General features: G+C 44.1%; 3 protein-coding genes across 3 annotated transcripts; 2 read left to right on the forward strand and 1 right to left on the reverse strand.

Annotated features, from left to right (window-relative positions):
* The first annotated feature begins 1,845 nt into the window (after positions 1-1,845).
* tbc1d10c (TBC1 domain family, member 10C) lies at positions 1,846-9,298 on the forward strand. The gene is made up of 10 exons (XM_055927059.1): positions 1,846-2,105; positions 3,641-3,791; positions 4,402-4,501; positions 4,593-4,700; positions 4,839-4,945; positions 5,092-5,206; positions 5,310-5,375; positions 5,543-5,732; positions 5,928-6,085; positions 6,236-9,298. The coding sequence occupies exons 2-10, from the start codon at positions 3,646-3,648 to the stop codon at positions 9,167-9,169; spliced, it is 3,924 nt and encodes a 1,307-aa protein (XP_055783034.1). The 5' UTR covers positions 1,846-2,105; positions 3,641-3,645; the 3' UTR covers positions 9,170-9,298.
* Positions 9,296-13,822, reverse strand: rad9a (RAD9 checkpoint clamp component A). The gene is made up of 13 exons (XM_055927060.1): positions 13,735-13,822; positions 13,090-13,188; positions 12,243-12,313; positions 12,013-12,086; positions 11,796-11,844; positions 11,338-11,452; positions 11,105-11,204; positions 10,905-11,011; positions 10,651-10,757; positions 10,462-10,526; positions 10,268-10,372; positions 9,946-10,174; positions 9,296-9,846 (listed from the first exon to the last, which is right to left on the reverse strand). Exons 2-13 carry the CDS (start codon positions 13,121-13,123, stop codon positions 9,724-9,726), a joined length of 1,179 nt encoding a protein of 392 aa, XP_055783035.1. The 5' UTR covers positions 13,124-13,188; positions 13,735-13,822; the 3' UTR covers positions 9,296-9,723.
* Positions 13,823-15,069: 1,247 nt separating this feature from the next.
* zgc:113229 (uncharacterized protein LOC550612 homolog) lies at positions 15,070-21,063 on the forward strand. The gene is made up of 5 exons (XM_055927061.1): positions 15,070-16,694; positions 16,844-16,986; positions 18,004-18,469; positions 19,503-19,844; positions 20,004-21,063. The coding sequence occupies exons 1-5, from the start codon at positions 15,780-15,782 to the stop codon at positions 20,247-20,249; spliced, it is 2,112 nt and encodes a 703-aa protein (XP_055783036.1). The 5' UTR covers positions 15,070-15,779; the 3' UTR covers positions 20,250-21,063.
* Positions 21,064-21,385: the final 322 nt, after the last annotated feature.

The raw sequence follows: 21,385 nt of genomic DNA on the forward strand, positions 1-21,385 counted from the left end.
CATTAAGGCAAAGGGTGGCTACTTTGAAGAATCTCAAATATATTTTGAATTGTATTTGTTTAACACTTTTTTGGTTACTACATGATTCCATGTGTGTTTTTTCCTAGTTTTGATGTCTTCATTATTATTCTACAATAGTAAAGATAAAGAAAAACCCTTGAATGAGTAGGTGTGTCCAAACCTTTGACTGGTACTGTATATCCAGATGATGCTGCTTACCATTTTGTGCAAAAGCAATGTAGGTGTGGTCAAGGCATTAAATTTGATACGGAGTTCCCATATATGCATCAATTTCGTAAGCAGCGAAGCAGTGTGCTGAGACATGTCACTTTATCAGAAGTGACTTGCAAAGCTGCTGCTCTTCTTTTTCTTCTTCTTCTATGGTATATTGGCAATCACACAATTTGGATGGAAACAACTTAAACTTTTGCCACCTCAATTTCCTTCAACCTTACAGGGCACTCCAGGAACTCATGATCCTGATCCCCACCACAATTGCAACACCGTCATCCTTCTCCTTTGCCCATACAACCCATCCACCTGACAGGTGTGGCATATCAAGAAGCTGATTAAACAGCATGGTCATTACTGTGCTGGGGTCAATAAAAGGTAACTCTTAAATGTCACTCAACAAAATGTTACACCACAATTGACATGCTGACTGCAGGAATGTCCACCAGAGCTGTTGCCAGAGAATTAATGTTAATTTCTCTACCATGAGCCACCTCCAATGTTGTTTTAGAGAATTTGGCTGAACGCCCAACTGGCCTCAAAACCACGTGTAACCACGCCAGCCCAGGATTTTTTTTAAATAACATTTTATTTTTTAGGAACTCAGTCCGGCTTTCAACTTACTCTTGAAAGTTGTAATAGTAGAATGCACAAGGTGCAATTTTGAAATTGGGTAGTGCATAATCAGTTTTCCTCTTGTCATTGCATACCTTAGAGCTATTTATAACTTGCCAGAAATGTCCAGATCAACTAGCCCATGACAGCTAACGTATCTTATCTAGGTTTTTTAGCCCAAAGATTATGTTATAATGTTTGAGGCACTTGTATCACATGAATACACATTAGACATGGCAAAATATATACAATTGTAAGAAAATTAGCTGTAAAACTGCAACATTTTCTCTGACATGACAAAATGTGTAGAAGTAAACATACAAAAAGATGTGACGTGCAGAATGTTCCCCAATGCTGGAAGCGTGGTCTGAGGGAAAAGGTTTGGGAACCCCTGGTTTAGCAGGTTGAGTAGGTAACTATGGCATATTCAGGGACATGAGGGTAGGAGGTCAAAACCCATTGAAGGTGCACTTGTTTTTTTATGTGAAACCACACTTTCTGCACTGTTGTTCAAATAATTAGTTGTATTTAGTATAGTATACGCGTCTGTTTAAGCACCCTAAATAATGCAATAGATATCGTTTTTGAAAAAGAGTAAACTTGAAGGCAAAAAAGGGGAGAATGATGTAAGATGCAAATCTGGTATTCCAACTGATTATAGGCTACTAAAGCCAACGATTTACTGCTGCGCCACGGAGGTTTGAAGAAAACAACGGATAATTAAAAAAATAAAATAATCTAGTAAATCACATGCGTCTATGTATTGCTGACCAGCAGATGTCACTCATGTGCATTTTGAACCGATAATGATAAAGCTCTGAAGATTGAACAGTTTTTTGGCACACTTTGGTGAAAGCTCCGAAGCATGCGGAAATCCTCGGTTTCCCAATACTATGCTCTGGCACTGTCGCTCCCAGAGGAACTCAGAGGAGGCGTGGGAAACAGCAGCGTATTCCTGGGTAGACGTTGTCGCCATTTTAAATGTGGCAAAGGTTCACTTACTTAATTTCTCACTAATTGTCCTGTGCATAATCAACTATGGTAGTATTCCTTACACAACATCACTCTCCTATAAAGTGCTATTACATCGTAATTCGCACACGCGCATTATTGTTATGACTTCCTATGAGCGTGTGATAGAGAGCGCAAGTGACAGCATCAATAGCGGAAGTTTCTCTCGTCCTCTCCAATCTCGTTCTAACCAAACACTTCTCTCCAGCAAGCCTCCCATCCAGTGATCAGAGAGAGAGAACTAACAGGTATTTGATTTTACATCGTTTTACATCATTACTACGTTATAACTACCAGGTGGGGTTACAGTCACGGTTGATGGCATGGCAAGGAGTAGATAGGGTATCACTTCTGCTTCAAATGAAACAACTTCATCTGCTGATGCTGTGGCTAGAATTCTGTAGCACCACACTATGTATGTATGTACAGTTGAAGCAGGTAGTTTACATACACTTAGGTTGGAGTCATTTAAACTCATTTTTCAACCACTTGACAAATGTCTTGTTAATAACAAACTACAGTTTTGGCAAGTCAGTTAGGACATCTACTTTGTGGATGGCACAAGTAAGTTATCCAACAATTGTTTGTAGACATTTTATTTCACTTATTATTCACTGTATCACAATTCCAGTGGGTCCGAAGATTACATACACAAAGTTGACTGTGCCTTTAAACAGCTTGGAAATTCCAGAAAATTGTCATGCTTTAGAAGCTTCTGATAGGCTAATTGACATAATTTGAGTCAATTGGAGGTGTACCTGTGGATGTATTTCAAGGCCTACCTTCAAACTCAGTTCCTCTTTGCTTGACATCATGGGAAAATCAAAAGAAATCAGCCAAGACCTCAGAAACAAAATTGTAGACCTCCACAAGTCTGGTTCATCCTTGGGAGCCATTTCCAAACGCCTGAAGGTACCACGTTCATCTGTACAAACAATAGTACGCAAGTATAAACACCATGGGACCACAAAGCCGTCATACCGCTCAAAGCCGTCATACCGCTCGTCATACCGCAACATCTCAAGACATCAGTTAGGAAGTTAAAGCTTGGTCGCAAATAGGTCTTCCAAATGGACAATGACCCCAAGCATACTTCCAAAGTTGTGGCAAAATGGCTTAAGGACAACAAAGTCAAGGTATTGGAGTGGCCATCACTTAGCCCTGACCTCAATCCTATAGAAAATTTGTGGGCAGAACTGAAAAAGCATGTGCGAGCAAGGAGGCCTACAAACCTGACTCAGTTAAATCAGCTCTGTCAGGAGGAATGGGCAAAAATTCACCCAACTTATTGCGGGAAGCTGTGGAAGGCTACTTGAAACGTTTAACCCAAGTTAAACAATTTAAAGGCAATGCTACCAAATACTAATTGAATGTATGTAAACTTCTGACCCACTGGGAATGTGATGAAAGAAATAAAAGCTGACATAAATCATTCTCTCTACTATTATTCTGACATTTCACATTCTTAAAATAAAGTGGGGATCCTAACTGACCTAAGACAGGGGATTTTTATGAGGATTAAATAACAAGAATTGTGAAAAACTGAGTTTAAATGTATTTGGCTAAGGGGTATGTAAACTTCCGACTTCAACTGTATGTATGTATGTTGCCTAGATTGTAAAAGGTTTTAAACATCCTAATTTCTAATATACAGGATGAGTATTCTGTGTCACACTTGTACTTGCTTTCATTCTGAACACAAACAGTACAGACACACACACACACACACGTGTGCACTATATTGTAACTGAGACCATTATCTCTCCTCTCTCTGTTCTGTAAGGTAAGATGCTGAGTGCGTCCACCCCGACCCAGACGCCCCCAAGCGGAGAGGACAGTTCTGGTTCTGACAGGGGGTCAGAGGTCAGTGTTGGAGCTCCAGCCACAGAGACAGACCGCTTCGGCTTCATCCTGGGGAATGGATCCACTGCTGGGTCAGTACTACGCAGATCTTCTAGCTCAGCAGCACTGAATTTTTTTTGTTGACCATTCTCTGTCTCTCTCTGTTTTTTTAAAAGATTGATTAGTTACGATAAGAGAAACAAACTGAGAGAATGCATTTCTGGTGAATAAAATACACTAAAGACATCCTATAGCTTGCAACTGAATGCAAAAAACACAGTTATGGCAGGAAAGATGACAGTTCAGCATCAGACAGAATTGTTTTTCAATAGATGCGAGTACAAATGGGCCTTAACCCAGGTAGAATCAGAACACCAATATAACAATCACCTCCTACACTCTCTCACTCACTCTGTGTCGTTGAACATCCTGACCCGTTGCCATGGAGACAGTCGCACCGCCACCTTGTGGTTTTCCTGTTTCCTGTGGGTGTTTATGGTGTTTTCGTTCTCTGTGACAAGAACTGAAGGTGCAGTTGACTCATCTCAGTAAATTTGCAGATCATTTGGTCCACAGAAACAGGATAGAGCGAGCCATCGTGAGAGACGTTTGTTACCTACCTGAGAAATATACTGACTTGGAAATGTTATGACAGTTTTGTTTAAACTGTTTACCTTATTCTGCTGATGATATGTTGGTTAGGAGTGAAGGCCCGCCCCCTGAGCTCGTTAGACAAAGAGAGGCCAAATGGATCAACATCATAAGCCAATGGGATCGTGTCTTACTAAAAAAGTCCAGCAAGGTGTGTACTTTTAAATGTAACCTTTTCTGGAACACCAGACCCAGGTGTTTACTCTGGCATGACCGTTACAAACCCTCCACCCGTCTCTCAGGTCAAAGAGCAGTGTCAGAAAGGCATCCCAGCATCCCTCAGGGCTAAGTGTTGGCCACTGCTGTGTGGCGCCACAGACAGAATGCGCCACAACAAGGACCTCTATCAGGTAAGAGAGCAACCACCTCTACAGATAGAGCCAACAATTAGAACCTTACTGTTCCATTTGCATGATATACTTACTGTAAATCTACAAATATTGCAGAGTAAAACCTAGTCATCAGGTAAATCTCTCCCCCTTTATCAGACTCTGGACTCCAGACCCGCACTACAGAGCTGGGTGGACGTTATAGAGAGAGACTTAGACCGCCAGTTCCCCTTCCATGAGATGTTCCTCTCCAGAGACGGCCATGGGTAACAGATCCTCATAATACTACATATGGAATGATGACATACTAAAACACATCTTTCTCCATCTTGTAGTTTTGTATAAATATTATCTAGAGCGTTATCCCGTCAATGTTTGATTCATCAGAGTGTTGTGTTGGTTGTGTGGGCAGACAGCGTGGTCTGTTCCGGGTGCTGAAGGCCTTTACTCAGCTGAAGCCTGAGGAGGGTTACTGCCAGGCCCAGGGACCTGTAGCAGCTGTACTGCTGATGAACATGCCTACTGAGGTACTGTTACAATCACCATGTTATCACCAGTGATCCTTCATCATCACGTTGAAAGGACTGGACCTTCCATCTCTCTTAATACCTTTGCTTTCCCCTCCTATAGCAGGCCTTCTGGTGTCTGGTGCAGATCAGTGAACAGTACCTCCCTGGCTACTACAGTCCCCTTCTGGTAAGATGATGGCTCTACACAGTTACTTTACTACACATTATCAATTTGTGATACAGCGTGCTCAACAGTGTAACGTGCATATATTTTTCATAAGTAAAAGGTTTGGATGTTGTAACATAGCTGAATAGCAGCTCTCCGGACACTTGTCCCTCTAATGTTGTCGGTAGGAGGGGGTTCTCTTTGACGCAGCCATGCTGACCAGGGTGCTGAAGAGGACGTGTCCCGCGGCTCACAAGCACCTGCAGAGACACGGCGTGGAGCCTCTGATGTTCGCCACCGATTGGTTGATGTGCCTGTTCACACGCCACCTACCCTTTAACACCCTGCTCAGGGTCTGGGACCTGTTCTTCTGCTACGGTCTGTACCTGAATAAGGGACTTAATCAATCCATCATCTATGGTCATATTTATGCATTCTATCAATCCTCTTATCTAATCTATCTATTCTTATTTCTTGGCCCTTCTGTCCACACAAGATTGAAAGAATCTCTCTAAGAGGAGATTTGATTCCTCCGTTTCCCTCCTTGTGTTGTTTTTATCCCCCCTCCATCAGGAGTGCGTGTGTTGTTCCAGGTGGCGGTGGTGTTGGTGCGCAGGGCTCTGGGCCGGGTGGAGCAGAGGGAGGCGTGCGAGGGCCAGATGGAGACTCTGGAGAGGCTGAGGGGTGTGAGGGAGCAGGTGCAGCAGGAGGACGATACTTTCATTGCAGAGGTCAGACACCTGGCCTCAGGACCGATACGCATGTACACAAGTTATACTTGAACTATCTTACCATGTATATAAATACACACACTTGTGTGATAGTAGATAAACCCCCACTTTTACCACCTCCCCCCGTTTCTCCCTTTCACCCCCACCTAGGTGTGTTCTGTCCCCCTGTCAAGTAAGGATCTGGAGAGGCAGACGGAGAGAGAGCTGGAGAAGTGGAGAATGGAACGGCCCGCCTCCACCTTTGATCCCCGGGGTCGTTGCCACGGATATCGGATGGCGTGGGCGAGGGTTCAAGAGAGGGAGGAGGAGAGGAACAGGAAGGAGAGGGAGAAAGGGAACCTGTCCCTCCCTCTGATTCGCTCGCCCTCCCTCCTCTCTCTCTCTCCCTCGCTCCTCCGCAAGAGGTGGATGACAGGGAGTAGGACAGACATAGGGGAGTGGCAGGGAGAAGGCAGAGAGGTGAGGAAGGTTTCAGAGGAGGTGTGGGAGGAGAGAAGCGAGGGAGGGAATCTGAGGAGAAGAAGTGAGATGGATGGTAGTCCAGTGAGGGCTCCGGGTGTTCCACGTCCACCTACAGAGGACAGGGCCCCAGTGGAAAGGAGAGAACCGTTAGAACACAAAGAACCCTTAGAACAGGAGGACAGAAGACAGAAAACCCAGCTGACCCCAGATTCAGACGGAGAACCTTCCCAGCAGCGTCAGCTCACCTCTGACCACAGCGTCACCTCACAGGGCCAGGGAGAGGAGCAGGGGGGTTTCAGCCAGACACCGGTCTCTGAGCAGCACAGCGACAGACAGACACAGGAAACTGATCACAGTAAAGACACCATGCAAAGACAGGAAGTACTGAACAAACAGTCAACAGCAAGTGCAAATATCATCACAGTGCATATAGCGACAGAGACGAAGGGTGAGGCAGAGAAAAGCAAGGAGACAGAGACACATGCAGAAGCAAAGACAGAGGAGGAAACTGCTCCACACACACACACAGAACTGAAGACATACACAGAAGCAAAGACAGAGGAGGAAACTGCTCCACACACAGACACAGAACTGAAGACATACACAGAAGCAAAGACAGAGGAGGAAACTGCTCCACACACAGACACAGAACTGAAGACATACACAGAAGCAAAGACAGAGGAGGAAACTGCTCCACACACACACACAGAACTGAAGACATACACAGAAGCAAAGACAGAGGAGGAAACTGCTCCACACATAGACACAGAACTGAAGACATACACAGAAGCAAAGACAGAGGAGGAAACTGCTCCACACACAGAACTGAAGACATACACAGAAGCAAAGACAGAGGAGGAAACTGCTCCACACACAGAACTGAAGACATACACAGAAGCAAAGACAGAGGGGGAAATGGAGGCAGAGGTACAGAAAGGACGACACACAGATAAAAGTGTAGAGACCGAGACGGACATGGGGTCAAAAGAGACAGCGACTCAAACAGATGTGAATACAGACACAGAGACTCAAACAGATGTGAATACAGACACAGCGACTCAAACAGATGTGAATACAGACACAGAGACAGCGACTCAAACAGATGTGAATACAGACACGGAGACAGACACACAACAAGAGGCAGATGTAAACTTGGAGGCAGAAACAGACACGGGCTCACTGACCGAGAGAGACAAAGGCACTGACACAGACACACACACCGACAAGGAGATACAGGCACGTACAGAGATCCATTCACACAAAGGGACAGAGACGCACACAGATGAAAAATCTGAGGCAGAGAGAGAAACGGCGTTAGAGACACATACAGAACCAGAGAGACAGGAAGAAAACGAGTCAGCGATGCACATAGAGGCAGAGACAGACTTGGGGTCACAGATTGAGGCAGAAACACAGATGGACAAAGAATCAGAGATACAGGTAGATGTATACATAGGGATTGAGACGCGCACAGAGAAAGCCACTGACACAAACACAGGGATAGAGACAACCATGGAGTCTCCACATGACATTCAGAGACACACAGAGACAGCAAAGACAGAGGTACAGTACACAGAGCCCTCTAGCATAATACCAGCCAATCAGAGCCAGGTTTCTCCAGAGTTGACATCCACTACTGAGCCTGCGGAGGAGAGGGACTCATCAGAACAGAAGCTTCCTGAAAAACCCCAGAGTCCAGTCACCATCCATCCAGGTCAGGAGACCCAGAAAGTCAGAGAGAGTGAAGGAGAGAAAGCCTCAACTGACATCCTTCCACCATTACATCAGAGGGAATCACTGACAGGTGACTTCCCTTACTTACCTGACAACCCAAAGTCACAAAGTCAGAGTGAGTCTCCCCCTCCTGCAGACTCAAAGGCTGACTCTGGCAACTCGGTGTCCACACAAATTGATGTCTCGTCCCAAAGGACTACGCCCTGTGATGGACCGTGGGCAACCCCTTCCGCAGACTTCCGGCTCTGCAAATCCTCCAGCTCCCGAAGGCTCACCCGCAGGCTCTCTGAGGATCTCTTCACTAACCCCAACCAATCACAACCCACCTTCACACAATCCAATCAATCAAATATAGGCTTCATTCAGTCCAATCAACCACAACCCACATCTCCCATTCAGGTACCAAAGCACCCAGAATCACCTAAACGAGTGACAGGGAGCAACCCGGACACTGTCCCGCCTCAGACTGGGCCTACCGACACCCCCAGGCTATTTGGTCTCTTCCGCAGGCTCAAAGGGGAGCAACCAAGGCCGGACAAGGAGAAAGGGGAGCACAAAGTCCCCATTCCTCAAATCCTGATCCAGGACTTCAGTGATGGGACGGGTGAGGGGAGCACGGTCAGGGGGGAGGAAGAGGAGAACCTGAGCTCCAGAGAGAGGAGGAGGAGACGGAGGGAGCAGGAGAGGAGGGAGAAAGAGGAGGACAAGTTACAGAAGAAGAGGGAGAAGGAGTTAGAGAAAGAGAGAAAGAGGGAGAGGAGGAAGCCTCAGACGAGGGGGAAGAGTTTTCAGGTGCTACACAGCAGTGTTCCCCTTCCTGGAAACAGTGGCTCACAGACATTTGGTTCCAAAAGAAACTCAACTCCATCTATGGAGACATACTTTTAACAAGCAAGGAAAGAAATAGACATACTAAAAGTTTTTACAAAACACAAAAATTACTCATAAAGCATCTCATCCAAGTGTAGACTTGAAAAAAAAAAAATGTAAATAAAACAATTTATATTTTCAAACTCAGGGGGGAAAAAAAGTTTTTGTTTTTTTAATTCTAGAGCTTGTGTACATTGATCATTGACATGCCATCATAAACAGGAAGTACTTGTTGTCCATTTCCTCATAATTCCAGAGTCCCCAGTGTGATACCATGGTCCAATAAAAAGTCTGAATGTCCCATCACTGTCCCTCAGAGGACCTACTGAGCGCAGACTTTCCTCTCAAAGCTGCAACGGTCATTAGAACTAGAAAGGTCTGGATTTTGTCAAATCCATATTCGGAAAAATTATTCCAAGGGTAAGACTCTGCATCTAATGTGATTAGTCTTCAGATTAGACGCATACCTTTTTTCATCTTTTTAAATATCTCTTCGCAGGGATTCTATAAGTGGGTTTCTCCCAAACACATACACACACAAACACACGTGGCTTCAACTCCACCACCCCAGGTCACGGCAATGATGCTTGGGTGTCGTCCTCGCTGTCACTGGCCAGCACTTCCTGGCTCTTGATCGTCTGATTGGTCAGTTGAGAATCAGAGGGACAGACTGACCCGAAAAAGAGCGAGCGGAACTGAGCGGGAATAAAGAAAGAGAGGGGGAGAGGGGTTAGTTTTACATTGATCCCAGCAGTTGTGTAAGTAACAGCAAGCCCTTTAACAACAAAGCTCACCTTTTTATTTGGAGGTCTTTCAGTGTCCTCGGTATCTTCCTCCTCCTCCTCTCCTCTCTCTAGACTGCGCATGGCTGCAGATGGCTGAGTTGTAAGCGTGTGATTGGACGAGGGGGACCGGGGCGCAAGGGCATCGGAGGGACCCGCTAATTCACTGGTCTCCATGGCGATGAGATAAGAATCAATGTCGTCAGTCATAAAGTCGTCAGGAGGTGGCGGCGAACGAGCTCTGGGGAGAACGGAGAGGATTCTGGGTAAAGAACAGGGCCCTGTACAAAGAGGCATGACTGTTCTGAATGTTTGACAGTTAATGTTCAATTACCGTTTTGTGTTGTTGTTATGGTTACAGAGGTTGGAGTCATCAGACAGAGTGGCAAGCACGAAGTTCACCTCCAGAACACTGTCTGTTACACTTAACACCACAGGACTGACAAAAACAAATGAATGCTACACGGGAAACAAAATATCCTTATACCTTCATATTGGTATGTGTGAGTGGTGAATATGTATCCTAACCTGCCTGGCTCATCAAAATACATTGAGACTGGGAGACCTGTGGATTCTGCAAACACCAGCAAGCCCTGAAAGACAACACAACGCTTTATTAAGTGGCCTGCTATGATGCCTTCAAATCACTTATGACATAGCACGCCAGATTATAAAAACGGAAATAACCCATTTAACAAGTAACATAACCCTACATACCCTCAGCTCCTTTAGGCAGAATGTGATGGTGGTCTGAGCTCCGACAGCAAAGTGGTCAAACTCATCAGAACTCAAACACAGTTCAGTCAGCATGGCTTTGGATTGCTCTACGAGAGAGAGAGAAAAGGAGAAGGGGGGGATTAAAGTTACTATCATTTTGCTATACAGGGTTATTGATTTATTGAAAAATACCAAATAAAAACTACACCGCCAACACTTCAATAGTGTAGAAAAACAAAATGGTTTCTCCTCACCTGCCTCGTCATCTACATGGTTCCTGAACCACACTCGTTCTCCACTCACTGACACACTCACCTCTTCCAGAGAGGGAGGGAAGTGCAGCACCGTGTCAACCAGCAACCTGGAGGAAAGAAAGAAGGAAAAATCAAAGTGATGCATAGGAGGTAAGATGACAGGAGAAGAACACTGAAAGAGAGAGAGAGAATGTGCTGACCTGGGCTGGGCGCGAAGCATGTTGGCACAGCTCTCTTTATCAAACACGGCCTGCAGACTCTCACTGTCCTGGAATGACAGGTTGTGTGTCTTCAGCAGCCCTACAGAACGCAAACACACACACTTGATATGCCTTGGTTAGGGGAAAGTTAAGGGTGTGAGGAGGTTTAAATTGGTTAAAACTCCAGATTAAACTGTTCTGTGGTTATTTTATGGCACTTTAACGGTCTGTACCATGTTTGCAGTGCAGGGTGAAGGTGAGACGACTCGTCTCTCCATCCAGTTCAATGTGACACTTCTCTACTGTCTTCTCCAGAGACGACAGGGACCTGAACACAGCCTGCACACACTGAGAGAGGCAGAGAGGGAAGAGAATAAGTAGACATTACAGATATAACAGAAGAGTATTAAACTGTAGATAACAGAAATGTGTCAAACAGGGTTGGCTCAATTCAAATTGAAGGCAGTCAATTCAGGAAGTGGTTAGAATGAAAATTCAGAAGATAAAAATGATATATATATCATTTCTATTTTTTTATAAATAGCTTATACTTTTCAGTTTATTGAGAAAGCAATTGAAAATAAATGCCCTTTTTTTATGATTGAATTGTAATTTTAGTTTACTTCCTGGATTGACTGCCTTCAATTTGAATTGCGCCCAACCCTGGGGTCAAAGCAATGTGTCAATGTACCTTGATAGCCATCTTGCAGCGAAAAGCATGTCCTAAGGGAATGGTGTACCTGTAAAAGAATGGAAGCAGCCATAGGTAGTGTACCCTTTCTTTCTTTCGCATTCTCTCACACACACACACACACACACACACACACACACACACACACACACACACACACACACACACACACACACACACACACACACACACACACACACACACACACACCCCATACCTGCTGAAGAAGAGTGGGGAGAAAAGGAAGCACGCGTAGGCTGAGCGGGATGAGTTCACTGAACGCAGAGCCAGCTGTGAGACAGGAAAGAGAAACTTTACAACTATAGCCCAATCCCTGGGCCTCAATGATGTCTTGGCAACAATATTGTAGAATTTAGTGAGAATGGGTGTCAATGTATTTTGGTATGCACATTAAAGTGTGCTTGTGTGTGTATCATGGTAACTCACCCCATCCTCCTGTGGCTCCAGGTACAACTCATCACCTATCCTGGACAGAGAGTGGATGGCCTTGGCCAGCACTGTAAAACACAGACACACAAATCATCCCAATTTCATTCAATAAAAAGGCATGTAGCTAGCTAGCTACAGTACCAGTTAAAAGTTTGGACACACCTACTCATTCAAGGGTTTTTCTATTTTCATTTTTACTATTTTCTACATTGTAAACTAATAGTGAGGACATCTGCCAGTGATTTATTTAGAATTCAAGGTACACTTAACCAGCATGGCTACCACAGCATCCTGCAGCGAAACGCCATCCCATCTGGTTTGCGCTTAGTGGGACTATCATTTGTTTTTCAACAGGAAAATGACCAAAAACACACCTCCAGGCTGTGTACGGGCTATTTGACCAAGAAGGAGAGTGATGGAGTGCTGCATCAGATGACCTGGCCTCCACACTCACCCGACCTCAACCCAATTTAGATGGTTTGGGATGAGTTGGACCACAGAGTGATGCAAAAGCAGCCAAGAAGTCCTCAGCATATGTGGGAACTCCTTCAAGACTGTTGGAAGAGCATTCCAGGTGAAGCTAGTTGAGAGAATGCCAATGAGTATGCAACGCTGTCATTAGGGCAAAGGGTGGCTACTTTGAAGAATCTAAAATATATTTGGATTTGTTTAACAATATTTTGTTTACTACATGATTCCATATGTGTTATTTCATAGTTTTGATGTCTTCACTATTATTCTACAATGTACAAAACCCTGGAATGAGTAGGTGTGTACAAACGTTTGACTGGTATTGTAGGTGGTGGTATAAAATGTCTTCTTCAATGTCAGATGGGATAAGTACCTTTCACGTTGCCCCCTGTCACAACACAGTCCATGTCGGGGAGATGACAGTACTTGTTTGAGTTACAATGCAGGCGTACAGATCACACTGTCATAGTGCCTGGACAATAAGGGTATGTCAGTCAGAGAGATATAGCTACAGTTACAAGGGTTTTCCTGGCTACTCATCCCTCACAGAAAGCTGACAAATAGCAAAGTGACTCTCTGTTTGATAGCAAATGATCAGTGAGCAAAGGTTGCTCCAGTCACTTTTAAAATGGGTAACGTTAGCACTTGGCAACATGATTGCAGAAGGAAGCTAACCAGCTACAAATGTAATTCCAAAGGAGTAACGTTATATTACTGGCAAATTAGCAAAGTTATTTACTGACCAAAGATTGCTAGCGACGTTATAACACCAGTTCACAATGTAGCTAGCTAAGGGTACTTGCTGCCTGGATAGCTAGCTAGCTAACAGGACCAGCTAACGTTAGCTAGTTGAGTAAAGTGAAATCTGTTTAGCTAGCTAGCATTTTAGTCAGAAACTATCATTCCTGCTCGATTGGCTATATGCAGAAGGCTTGTGCATTATATTGGCCATTAATACTATTCACTAACCTCCATAGCTAGCTATAAATATACACAGCAAAGTGTTGTAAATACTCACTTTGTTTACTTCAAAGCCGCCATAACGCGCGTCTTTTCGACCGACCAATGAGAGAAACGAATGGGCGTGTTCTTGGTGATTCAGCGCCTGCCCATGTAGTGATATGACTGGATCTTCGGACAGCTTCCAAACAAAAGCTAGGTATCAAGTCTAACCGGTAAATATTTCATTAGAGAAACTGGTCCTATCAATTCACACACTCCACAGCTTTCAATTGGGGGTTGTAACTATACTAAACAAAAATATAAACGCAACAATTTCAATGATTGTACTGAGTTACAGTTCATATAATGAAATCAATCAACTGAAAAAAGGTATTAGTCCCTAATTATGGATTTCACATGACTGGGCAAGGGCGCAGCCATGGGTGGGCCTGGGGGGGGCATAGGCCCACCCACTGGGGAGCCTACCCAGCAATTCAGAAGACGTTTTTCCCCACTTAAGGGCTTTATTACAGACAGAAATACTCCTCCGTTTCATCAGCTGTCTGGGTGGCTGGACTCAGATGATCCCGCAGGTGAAGAAGCCAGATGTGGAGGTCCTGGGCTGGCATGGTTACACATGGTCTGTGGTTGTGAGGCCGGTTGGGTGTACTGCCATATTCTCTAAAACGACGTTGGGGGTGGCTTATGGTAGAGAAATGAACATTAAATTATCTGGCAACAGCTCTGGGTGACATTCCTGCATTCAGAATACCAATTGTACGCTCCTTCAAAACTTGAGACATCTGTGGCATTGTGTTGTGTAACAAAACTACACATTTTAGAGTGGCCTTTTGTTATACCCAGCACAAGGGGCACCTGTGTAATGATCATGCTGTTTAACCAGCTTCTTGATATGCCACATCTATCAGGTGGATGGATTACCTTGGCAAAGGGATGTAAAAAAAAAAAAAAAATGTAAATACTATTTTTGTGCGCATGGAACATTTCTGGGATCTTTTATATCAGCTCATGAAACATGGGACCAACACTTTACATGTTGCATTTATATTTTTGTTCAGTGTAGATTCCTTAATAACATATAAAAACACTTATTTGCAGAGAAGATCTCAAAGATGTTCAAAACATGGTCAAATGTCTGCTAGAAGAACAAAAAGGATTTTGTAAATGTATCACAGATATATCTTCGTGTGGAACAGTAGAAGCAATGTCTTTCCTAATTTGAGGCCAACTCCTTTTGCTGAGACAAAAATGCCCCAAAAAACCCCTCCTGACCACACTGTTCAGAGAAAGAGGGCATGTGCCAGTGTACACGTGTGACAGAGAGACCGAATGAGAGAGAGAAAGAGAAAGAAAGATAGACAAAAGCGAGCGAGATTGAGTCACTGTCACTTGTGGAGGAAAGTGCTATAGAGTAGTTAGACCAGCCTCACTGGTCTGGGTGCATTTATCTGTCTGTAAGGCATGTTGAATGTTATTCCCCTGCTTCTCCTCCTAGTGATGACATGATCACTCCCCAATCGAAAGAAGGACAACTTCTCCACCACGCAAATAGACACGCGTGACTTCTAGAGATAGAGACCAAACAAACAGGAGAGTGAGATAATGTGATAGAGGAAAAGGAAGAGAGATAGAGAGAGAGAGCGTGAGTGTAAGAGAGACAGAAAAGTTTGAGCGTTGCTGTTTTTTTGACACTGCTGAGTCTACGGAGCGATGTCGCAACTTTTCTGACAACCCATGGAGGACTGGAGTGACCATGCATCAGACAGAGGAAATAAGGGGAAAGAATATGTCAACAATCCATCTGGAAAATCTGGTGAAGTATGACAATGGAGAACAACTGGAATGAAAAAGAAAACAATCCTAACACGCTTCCTAACAAGACAAAAGACGCCAGTGCACACGCCTGAAACTGTACTAAGACTGAGGACAAACACAAGGAATATTCCAGATTGTTTTCTGTAACTCAATCTCAATAGCCGCTGGTCTGTCTAATCCATAATCCATATAAAGCATATCATATGTATGTACTGTATGTTTGTTTGTATATATCATCATTGGTCTAACCCAGGGGGTCTGATGTAAGAGTGCTCTCTGTCCTGAATGTCTCAGCCAAGCCCCTCCGTTGACACCCAGACTCTGCTTCAGTCCATGCTCCAGAGACTGAGGCTCCAGCCTGGCTCAGAGACCCAGCACGGCAGGCAGGACCAGGCCCCCCACGGCCCCACCACAGCTGCCCAGGGCCAGGGGGAGGATGGGGGGAGACCTTGGGCTAACACCATTGACAATGGGGCTCTGGGGCTGTCTCCGGCTGATGATGTCAGAGCGGCTGAGGGAAAAGGGGGATGTGAGAAGGCCAGGAAGCGTGAGATGACGAGGTTGGACTCCAGGGAGGAGTTTGGGATACCGGTGTGGAACTGTAATTTTGGGGGATCCAGTCGGAAAGGGAAAGAGGAGGAAGGGAGGAAGCAACCCACTGGCAGTCTCCCCAAGTTGGACAGGGGACATATGGTGTCATCCCCTTCAGCTGCTCAGGGTGCCGCTGTCCTCGCCCCCTCACAGAATGCTGGCAGTGTAAGAGGTGACCCAGGGGGGTCAGTGGGGGCTCTGCCAACAGTGATGACCTTCACAGGAACTCAAACCGGGAACGAGGGCTACATTGACGCATCACCTCTCAGTAACTCATCTCTCAGCTCCAAGACCAAGGGTTCTCAGAACCATGACCGGTCGGTTCTAATGACGTCAAACTCGGACTTTATTCCATTTGACATGGGGACTCAAATGGAGAGGTGGCGGACTTTGGGGAATGGGGGGTCGGAGGTTCCGGGACATGGAGATGTCATGAAGATTATGTCACCTGGTCAAGGTGTAGCAGAAAACACCTCGTCAACTAAGTCGATGAAGAGATTGACACAGAGGATAAAGGAGAAATGGAGGGACAGGCAGGGGAGTTTAGGGAAGAAAAGGAAAGCGGAGGACGGAGTGAGAGAAGAAAGGAAAGATGCAAAACAAGTTAAAGTAAGTACAGTAGAGTTTACTTGACTCATTTTATTTATTTGATGATGCAGACCGTTTCATTAGCAAATACAAGTAACATCTTTGCTAACCTTTGTTAGCTAACTGTCTAGCATTACACTCGAACATTCAATATACTTTTCATTCAACAGTTTCAGCTGTCAACCAGAGATGATAACTTCACTAAGATGTCCAATAAAGAAGGCTATACGACCACTCAGTCACCAATCAGAGAGGGCCAGGGGGAAGCCCCTCCAACTCTGTCAGAAGACAGCGGTACATTGGGTCAGTTCAGGTCAGTTCAAAACAAACAGACAAACAAACAACTGTCAGTATAGCAGATCAGCGTTGGTACTGTATGTGTTAGCGGCCATGGTTTGCTTAACTGATATATTTGTGGTTGTTCAGCCTCTGTGCATATGGCTAACTCATTTCCCTAGGAAGTAGATTTTAACTACTGTCTCGTGATTTGATGTGCATTGGTTCAAATGTAATTTGTGTACCAGTTTGCCTATAGTTACGGCATGGAGTATTTCCTTGTCAGGTCAGGTGGTCATGAAAACCTTTTTGCCTTAATTATACACTATAGAACAGCAGGGACTGTGAAGAGACACTCGTACAGGCACAGACACACAGAAACATGATAAGACACACACTCTACACACACGTACAGGCACAGACATACAGACACATGATACGACACACACTCTACACACACGTACATTCACAGACACACAGACACATGATAAGACACACACTCTACACACACGTACAGGTACACATACACATGATAAGACACACTCTACACACACGTACATTCACAGACACACATACACATGATAAGACACACACTACACACACGTACAGGCACACATACACATGATAAGACGCACACTCTACACACACGTACACATGAAGTGATCCTTAGTAAATACAAATACAGGGCCAGGAGATTTTTCTGACTATGCGATCTAACTAGGAATAACACCTTGCTTTCACATCTGAGTAAGTTCTGTGTGCTATTGATATATGCAAAGGGAGGTTGTCATAGCAGAGACATTAGTCAGGGTGATACTGGGCACTGACAGCTTTGAGGTGTCAGACACACCCTAGTCACTGACAGTTACTCTCAATTACCCGCTTGTTAACGTGCTCTCACTCTCGCTCGCACTCTCTCTCTCACTCACACAGGAAGTTCTCAGTTCCTGTTTTAGTGAGTATTGAGTAAGACAGTGGTGCTTTGTTAGATAGTTATATACTGTATGTACATGTTTGATATATCTAATCTAGTATTCCTTATTTGTCATGACAGATCCCCAAGTTCCTTTGAGTTCGGCCTTGGGTCCTTTAGCTTGTTGGAGGAGATCTTCACAGGGCAGGAGTGGGCTAGGTTTCTAAACCCATCACAAGTAGACACCTTAGCCAATCAAACACCAGCTGAAGAGGTCACCAATCAATTAGAGACCAGCCAGAGCCGCCCACAAGATCATGAGAGTGGCCGATCAACTATGACCTTGGACAGAGTCAGCCAGTCAGGAAATGTGAACAGTCAGTGGGACTTCAGACCAAGTGAATTGGACCAAAGTTATGATAGAAGCGCTGATGTTTCTTCATCTGTCAATATGAATATCACAGAACCAAGCCTTGTCCAAGAACAGAACAGTAAATGTGAACTCATCCAATCAGCACCAAAGGAATACGGTCATGTCCAATCACAAACCAGTTCTGATGAAGTGAGGCCAAATCATATACCTGTGTTAGAGTTCTCCTTCATTAAGGTAAGATTTCACTCAAACATTATTGTGTAGTTTCCTGTACACAGATTAAGCCTAACCTGGACTAAAAAGTAATTATCCATTGAGTTTGCAGTTTAGTCCAGTTCTAGGTTTAATCTGTGACCAGGAAATCGCCCCTATAGGCCTTAATTTAAACCCTATCACTAGCCTTTTATGTTACCCTAAATGAACTAATCCTGATGAACTAAAAGTCTATGCCTTTGGGGGGGGTTCTACTAAGATAACATATGGAATTGTTTTAAGATGGTCATACCATGGATCATTTAGCTATTTAATTTGGAATTTTAGGACCCCTGTAGGTCTAAAAAATATATATACATTTATTTTGATAACATATTGAATTTGTCCTTTACTACTGTACTATAGCATAGAAACACATTGAATAACATTCATAAATGGCAAAACAGACAGACAAAAAATAAATCATAAGGAATCATTTTTGAAGTGTCTGTCGTATATCTAGGAGTTAAAATATATTATAAAAAAGATTTTGGAAACATACTTAACCCCTTTTTTTGTTGGCACAAAACTACCTCCATACTAATATGGATTGTTTAAACCGGTACTGGGTTATCTTCAGACGAGTCCCGTGACACTTGTGGGAGTTGTAGAACAAGACGGAGAACACCAACGTGTTAGTGAGAACCTTATCTTTCCATAGAGTGTAGCCCAAACGGTTGGGATACTACAGACAGAAGTTGGCACATCGGAGGTAGTGACTTTAGATGAGTCCAGTGGGGCCAGACCAGATGCTACAGATATTTTAGTGAAAGACCAATTTTCGGGTCTGACAAACACTGTAGTTTGGCCACCTTCCACCGCAGATGCAGAAGGTCAACATAGGTGGATGAGGTGGATTGACGCAGTCCATGCAAAAATAAAAATCTCTCTATCTTAAACTGACAGATTGTGATGGGGAATTTTTTAATTACGTCACATATATTGATGCACGTGTACATCAATAATAGACTCTTAAGGATTAAAGATGATAATAGTGTGCCTTGTTGTTCCACAGCCAGTGGAGGTCTTGGACAGCTCTGCCCTGAAGAGCAGGGTCCACATGAACAGAAAAAGAGAGCACCAGTCACAGGAGAGGAAAGACGAGAGAGAATTTTTAAAAGGAGAGGGGGGAGAGAGATTAGAAGACAACTCAGTCCCATCTGATGAGGAGGAGAGGGAAGAGGGGGACAACTTCCTGATGCCTGTCTACCCCCTGAAATCCTCCCTTTCCCCTCTCCCTCCATCCTCCCCCTCTTCCTCCTCCACCTCACATCCCCTTGTCACCCGAAGTATACTGCGACACTCAGTGTTTCAAGATTCAGAGTCCTCACTATCAATGGAAACAGTGACCAAAAAGGTTTGTACAGATTTTACTCTCATTTGTCTGTCCCACACTGTCAGCATTTGGACAACTGCAAATTGAAAAATCACTTGGGGCATTCACCCAATCCTTCTCTCTGTCTCTCTCTCTCTCTCTCTCTCTTTCTGTGTCTTTTCTCTCCTCTCTCTTTCTCAGAGGCGGATGTCAAACTCTCGTCACGTGCGGTTCTCTGAGGAGGTAGTTACCATGCCGCCCAGCCTCCTGATCCAGCAGTATTCCGACTCAGAGGAGGATTGTGGGACAGAGGAGGACTCCACGCTAGAGAAGAATACAGTGATGGAGGAAGTTAAAGTTATGCCGATGATGTCACAGCCCGCTGCTGTTCTCCCCGCCTGGATATTAGCTCTGAGGAGGAAGACAAGGAAGAAACACAGACACTGAACAATAACAGGCTCATCCTTGTCTACCCTTATTTAACCAATAAATTATCTTGAGAATCTCCTTTGCCAGAGAGACTTGGCAAGATAGTAAAAGCACTTTGTAATTACTTTTGCATCTTTTTTTCATTCAACTCAAATGTTTGATACTGAGTTATTAATGCTTTCCATGGGGACGGGAAGAGGAAAGGAAACAAGATTACTTCGATCAATCTACAAGCCAAAACACAAAAATAAACTCATGTCATTACATGATCATTATGTTTACGTATGAAAGTGTTCTAAGGCCATTAGCATGGAATGTCAGGAGACAATAGTTATAATAGACCGTTTCTCTCCCTCGCTCCTCATCAGTCCTTATTAACAGTGGCGTAAGACCATTAAGAAGCTCGTTTGCTGATCTATTAGTGTTGTGATGGGTCCTTGGTGAGAGGAGGAGTGCCCAGGTTGTGTGTGTGTATGTGTCCGTGCATATTGGGTGTGTATTGCAATAGTCGGATACAGAAAAACCCAATACAGCAGGCACGACTCAGTCAAATCCGATAATTGTATAATTCCTGGTTACCTTTGTTTTCCACCAGGTTCCAAGATCAGTATAGGACCACGTCATCTTTTCTCATACCCCCCATTGTTATAGTACTTCACAAATGGAGCAAGACAGAGATGGAGAAAGGGATGAGGCCGGATAACTATAACATATGAACTACAGAGTATGTACAAAGGTAATGGGACCAGGGCAAAGCTTTTATGTGGTGGCAGACTGTGTAACAACTATAATATTGAGAGTAACAGTTTATAAAGTTATTTTAAGCCACAATAGTTTGTTTTTACTCATGTATTCATCCCACCGTACAGAGATAGTTTGCCCCCAAAGATCGGAACACATTTTAAAAACACATTTTAAAAGTTACTCAGAGATTCAATTGTTACCTTCACCCCAGTGGTGACACGTCATTCAGGGCAAGTGGGGCAGAGCCCCATCTGTTTTGAGCCCCACATTTTTAGCAATAAATAAATAAAACATGTATACTTTTTTTAATTGGGGAGGCTTGCCGTTTTGCATGTTATTTTGGCATTAACATGTGTCACATATCAGTTTGCAAACTATGTAAAAAAAAATGTATATATATATCATTGAGT

Source organism: Salvelinus fontinalis, chromosome 6, assembly GCF_029448725.1.
Source record: "Salvelinus fontinalis isolate EN_2023a chromosome 6, ASM2944872v1, whole genome shotgun sequence".
NCBI classification, from domain to species: Eukaryota; Metazoa; Chordata; class Actinopteri; order Salmoniformes; family Salmonidae; genus Salvelinus; species Salvelinus fontinalis.